This window comes from Solanum stenotomum, chromosome 5 (assembly GCF_019186545.1).
Source record: "Solanum stenotomum isolate F172 chromosome 5, ASM1918654v1, whole genome shotgun sequence".
In the NCBI taxonomy this organism is placed as follows: domain Eukaryota; kingdom Viridiplantae; phylum Streptophyta; class Magnoliopsida; order Solanales; family Solanaceae; genus Solanum; species Solanum stenotomum.
The window spans coordinates 56,766,689-56,773,170 of record NC_064286.1 but is presented as its reverse complement, the minus strand read 5'-3'; the positions used below and the strand labels follow the sequence as shown (position 1 = coordinate 56,773,170).

Genomic DNA, 6,482 nt, shown 5'->3' with positions numbered 1-6,482 from the left:
ACAATGACCTGGTTTGACTTGGCATGGAGTTTAAGTAAATAAAGAAGACTTTTAAATCTTGTGGTCCTAAATTAAAGTTATGACAAATGTACAAAATTGCCCTTAAATCTTATGGTCTTAAACATGCCACGTGGAAAGCAAAAAGTAAAATGTTACCAAAAAAGGAAAGAGATCATTTTTTTTTAAACTGACTAAGAAGGAAAGGTGGTCATTCTTTGTGAAACGGAGGGAGTAATAGCTATATTTAAATTCATGCATCAACCAAGATCTTAATGCAATCATATATTCATGTACCTCAACTTAATGCAAGATCTTAAAAGGTGCGCAAATATTTACAAAGCTGCTTATTGGAGTAACAAATAAACATCCACAATTAAATGTTAAAGAAATATAAGCATTCTAGAGGATTACAATTTCTTTATTTTGTCCTTTTATTTGCTTTCATACTTTAATGGGATTAACAAGCATCATAGAAATGACGTCTTTTAAGTTATTTTTGGAAGAAGTATAAGCATCTTCATCTTTATAAAAGAATTCTGACGTCCTACTAAGGTTAAGCACTGGCATGAGAAGAACTCTTGGTACTGTTGTTGGTTTTAGGAATCGTTGATTCAAATCCTTCCAATTATTCTCTACTATTTTCCTTATCTCCATGTAAGCTTCTTCCTTTGTGGCATCATATTCATTCATGTAACAATCAATACCTGAAGCTACATCTCCTCTTTCTATTTCTCTCTGCGTATCACATGAGCAACAACCATTAGACTAACAAGTACACAAGAGACGAGATCACAAGAGAAATAAAAAGATAAAAAATAACAATAATATTTCCAGTGTGTTCCCATAAATAAAGCCTAAAAAGTTCAGATGAACTGACTGTACACAGATCTCACCCTTGCATGTCCTTACTTTTGAAGGGACAAAGATGTGATTTTCTATAGACCCTTGGTTCAAGAAAAGAAAAAATTAATAACTAAAATATTAAGGATATTGACCAATACTATAAAAGCAATAACTATTGAATAATAATAATTATAATAATAATAATAATAAGAGATAATTTCAAATATAAACAATAAAGTAATTAGTTTACAAAAAATATAGTCATGTTTTATTTATATTAAAAATAGCCAAAAATTATAGGAAGTATATACTGATTATACACTTTAGCTTTTCCAAAAGTCATAGAAAATATATAATGTCTATACAATATATATAGTGTATCTATACATGAGCTATACACTGACTATACATTATGATACACTAAAAAAACTAAATACGGAAAAGGGTCAAAATTGCCCCCGAACTATATGAAATAGACCATTTATACCCTTCGTTACATTTTGGGATCAAAAATGCCCCAGCTGTTATCCTAAGAGACCACAAATACCCTCAAGAGTTAACACCCCAAATTTTTGTTGACGTAGCAAGCCACGTGAGACTAATCCTTCCACCTAAGAGTTGCCAACTAGGATTCACTACAAAAGAACTAGACCTTTAGCGGCAACAATAGTCGCCACAAAAGCCCAGAAAATCGTCACTAAAAGTTTTTAACATTAAATTCTAATTTTGTGTTTTTTTCTTCATTGTTTTTAAAAAACCAAATATGATATCGATTAAGTAGGAGTTTGAAGACATTATATGTTTTATTTTTATGTCATATGTAAATGTATAAAATGTACAATGATGCATTATATATATATAGTAGGAGATTTGAATCGAAAAGTAATTTTGATTATTTTTCTTAATAAAATTGGATGTTTTTAATATGGATATTGCAAGTTATTTATTTTAGAAAATTAGGTCGCAATCGAAAATTAACTATCATATTTTTTTGTTGAAAAAATAGGTTTTACTAGTGAATGGTTGTTGGAGCCTTAGTCGCCACTAAAAATCACTCATAACCTTTAGTGACAATATTTTGGGATTTTGTGGCGACTTTGTCGCCACTAAAAGTCAAGTTCTTTTGTAGTGAATCTTAGTTGGCAATGCTTAGGTGGAGGGATTAGTCCCATGTGGCTTGCCACGTCACTAAAAAATTGGGGTGTTAACTCTTGAGGGTATTTGTGGTCTCCTGGGATAACTGCGGGGGTATTTTTTATCCCAAAATGTAATGGAGGGTATAAGTGGTCTATTTCGCATAGTTCAGGGGCAATTTTAACCCTTTTCTGAACTAAATATATAGCTTAGCTATACACTGAATACACATGAAGTATAAATTGATTTTTAATCTCGATCAACTCAAAATCACCTCTAAGCAATCTCATATTTTAATTTAGATACGAAATCATCTTGATGATTTGAGTCATATTATATATAATTTGCTTGAAACGATTCATGTTTGCGGTTCGTTAAATTTTAAAGAAAAAGAATTGGGCGAATAATCATAATATACCTCATGTGATACAATATCATTTAACAATCTTCCAATGATAGAGGAAGCAACAAGAATTGGAGGTTCAGTTGTAATCCATTCGAATGCCTCTTTGGTTGCTTCATCGCCCATGCCTAACCAAGAAGTTGTAGCAAGATTTGGGATAGTGCTACTTTCAATTCCATTCTTCATATACTCCTCCTCCATTCTGGGGACTGTGTTCCCATGATACCATTTTGACTCTTGAAAATAAGCCCTCACCAACTTTTTCATCTGAAATTAATTTATTAATTATTCTCTCTCTTTATAAATGAATGACACATAAAATGGGACAGAGCTTTTTTTGGTTTCCCACCCGGTGTCCGGAGTCCACATTGGGGCTCCGACTAAATTGGATCGCGCTCTGCAGGGCCCATTCGGGGGTGGCGCTCCCAACAGGATTTTCTCCATACCCAGGGCTCGAACCTGAGACCTCTGGTTAAGGGTGAAACACTCCCACCAGTGCACCATTACTCATGTTGGTAAATGGGACAGAGCTGCATAAGCGGAGTCAGGATGAGGAGTTTGGGGGTTCTAAACGATTCTGAAAGAAAAGATTGGTCGTACAATCATTTTGTTTAACATTTCCGAAAAGACCACCTATTTGTTCGTTTACCGAGTTCAACACGAAATCATAAATAAGCTCTACCAAGGATTGCCAAGCATTTGGTTAGGACATTTTTTTTAAAAAAAAGCATCAACTCTAACGTGAAAAACATTTTCATAACCCCTTTCTTCCCTACTAAAAACTCCTTAATTTATTTGTTGGATTATTAGGAGTAATAATTAATATCTATCACATAATTACCTCACTAATAGCAAAGTTGACTCGAAATGACTTGTTCTCCTTTGCCAACTCTTTCTCCACTTCATTGTAAAAATTTAGGAGAGCAGTGTAAAAGAGTTTCATATACGGCGCTAGCTTTTCTGCAGCGTTGATGTTCCACCTATTGTATAAATAAAAGAGATTAACTTTTATCTACCGATGATAGTAGTGAATAAGAAAATTATATCGTCGATTTATTTTTAGAAATACATATTCCTCTTAATATATCCACATATTTGTATACGCATTAGGTGGAGTCATTAATAAAATTCTTACGTACACATTATTACATGGAACAAATCTTGTAAGCGCTACTCTCACAAATATTGAAAAGATATATAGTTTAATAAAAGAAGAAATATTTTTAAATTTTGTGTCTATAAATATATCATAATATATGTATGGTTATAATATTTTGAAACTTATAATTTTAAATATTTCATAATACTTGCGTGGCTTTCTCCTTGAGGATAAAATAAAAAGTTAAAGTAAATTCTTCAGAATTAATTAGTAGGAGTTTGATCATAGGATTTGAGACCCAAATTTGAAGATTTTAATTTATAATCTCGTATATATTTTGAATTGATGATATATTATTGTATACCATCATTAATTTTTTTTCTAACTAACGATAAAACTCTCTTTCCTAATAAACTAGAAAATATTTTTATTTCGTAATATTTTTCAAATTGAAATTGAATAAGCAGTTGCTAATGTATTATTTGGTTTTAAAGTTAAATTGAAAAAAGCATTTGCTAATATATCTAATTTCTAATGAATGATTCAAAGTTATGATCTAAAACATGTTCAAATGGGCTCTTAAACTATTGTCGTTTGGATGGACTAAAAAGAAATGTTAGGAAAATAAACTGAAATGAAGATATAGTATTATAATTAATACTACCAAAAAAAACATACCTTTCTATTGCGTTTGTAAGGAGAGTAAGTTCATGCAGTGTTCCATAGGTATCATAGATGTCGTCGGTAATTGAAACGAAACATAACACTTTGGTTAGTATATTCCTGGCAACATTATATTGTGGCTCAAAGTACACACCCAAAGACCAAAAGTACAACTCAACCATTCTATCTCTTGCAAAAGGTAATTCATTTGCCAAGTCCAACTCTTTCCACCACCTAAAATGTTAAGTTAAATCTCAAAATCTTTATTCTTTTTAATGGAAAATGCATAGGTACCCCCCTAGCCTATGCCCAAAATCCCTGATACACACCTAACCTTTACTAAGGTCCTATTACCCCCCAAACTTAATTTTTTAATTATTTTTCTACCCCTTTTCGGCCTACGTGGCACTATCCTTGAAAAAATTGTCAACACGCGTTGGGCAAACAAGATAGTGCCACGTAGGCCGAAAAGGGGTAGACAATTATATATAAAATAAGTTCGGGGGTAATAGGACCTTAGAAAAGGTTAGGTATGTCTCAAGGATTTTGGGCATAGGCTAGGAGGATACTTATGCATTTTCCCTTCTTTTAATAAAATAATGTTGTGATATTACTGATTGTGTGTCTTGCTAGTTACCTTGTGATATCACATAGCTCCCTTTTATGCATCTTCTGCAATGTATTGAAGTCCAATTTTGCAAAAGTTAATATCACTTGATCACAAGATTTATCTTCTTGGAAAAACGATATGTATTTTCTAGTTGCTACCCTGGCTATAGTTTTGTTTATTGGATACTTTAGGGCATAGCTGACTTGCATCGATAGAGAATTACTCAATTTAGGCAACAATAACTTCAAATGAGTGGTGGTGAAATTAATTGCTTCATCCAAAATTTCTTCATCATGTACTCTGAATTGTGCTGCCTCGCATAAGCTTAATAATCCTTGCATGTCGTTAACCAATGCTTTATTATAATTTCCTTGGTCTTCGGTGAACTTCCTAAAAACATCTGTTTCAAAATATGTATTCACACGGTAGTGTGTAAAAGTTAAAAACTCTTATCTACAAACAAACTTTGTTCACAAATAAATTGGATGGGATGACGTATTACTTACCAGATGAGACATAGTAACTTTGTTGCCTAAGTAATCGAAAGCTTAGAGCAACAACATGAAGGTCATGACTTTTACCAAATTCACCAATCCATTCTTCATAACCATTATAGATTTCACTCAATGATTCCTCAATCTCATGTTCAAAATGGTATGCCACTCCAAGCAATTGGATTGTGTTATAAGTCCAACTTTTTGCAAAGATTTGGAAGGAGAAATCACTAGCATTTTTGTCACTTCTTCTTTTAGACCCTTGTGTTCCTTCTCTTCCCATTCATTGGCTCCCTATACGCGTAAATAAATAACTTTGTATAGATATATATTTCTTTGTGCTTCAATAAGTATTTGCAAACAGAATATGGCTCAAGAGTGTTTCAACTGAAAACAAAAGCATTCAATTTTTTATATTATCGACAGTATAGAATACATGTTAAAAAAATTAAGAGTTTTAAGGTCGTAAGGGAATACATTAGGTCATATTTATTTTTATATGCTCTCGAAGATAACCTAACAAATCCCATATTTTAAAAGATCTTACCCGTAAATATTTTCAAGTAACTTGAAAGTGTAATTTATTTATATTTACTCAGCGACACATAAAATATAAAATCAAATTAAATCATCAACACACTAGGCATTCAAATTTACCAAGAGATTAGCATAGGCAAGAAAATGGTCTCCCCAAACAGTAGGATGATGATTGTCACTTCGACGAGTAATTTCGCTCTCACCACCAAATCCATCCATTTTTTCTAACTTTGTTTTTGTAGAGTTTGGAGTAGAGAAACTAAAGACGTAATAATATGCTTAATTAAGGTTTGATAACAGTAGTAGAAAGTAAGAGAAGTGAATTACATAAAGAAGTTTTATTTAAGTTACTACTTCACACAGACATAAGCCTATTTATAAAGATTTAATTTAGTTAGGGTGCACATGAAATTTGACTACTCTCATCGTCAAGAGCAAAAATGTTAGTGGTGCCTGTGGACATTGAAATTTTGTGGGTTTACCAGATGTGTTCAATTCGAGTTGGGATTCGACACAATGACTGAGCTAGGATTTTCGAGAAGGGAGTTTATAAAAATCTTAAAAAATAGACACATAAATTAGCGAAAGGATGTTCGACATCTACTATATATACCTAAAAAATTATTTTAACCATGTACAATTAATATAATTCTGCCGAAAGGGGTTCAGATGAACCCCTGAATGTAAGGTGGCTCCGCC

General features: G+C 32.3%; 1 protein-coding gene across 1 annotated transcript; it reads right to left on the bottom strand.

Annotated features, from left to right (window-relative positions):
* Positions 1–233: 233 nt before the first annotated feature.
* Positions 234–6,120, bottom strand: LOC125866312 (sesquiterpene synthase 15b-like). The gene is given in 8 exon segments (XM_049546653.1): positions 234–735; positions 2,396–2,647; positions 3,222–3,360; positions 4,158–4,376; positions 4,780–5,152; positions 5,259–5,438; positions 5,441–5,540; positions 5,904–6,120. Coding segments are annotated over 8 exon segments (1,656 nt in total). The 5' UTR covers positions 6,003–6,120; the 3' UTR covers positions 234–441.
* Positions 6,121–6,482: the final 362 nt, after the last annotated feature.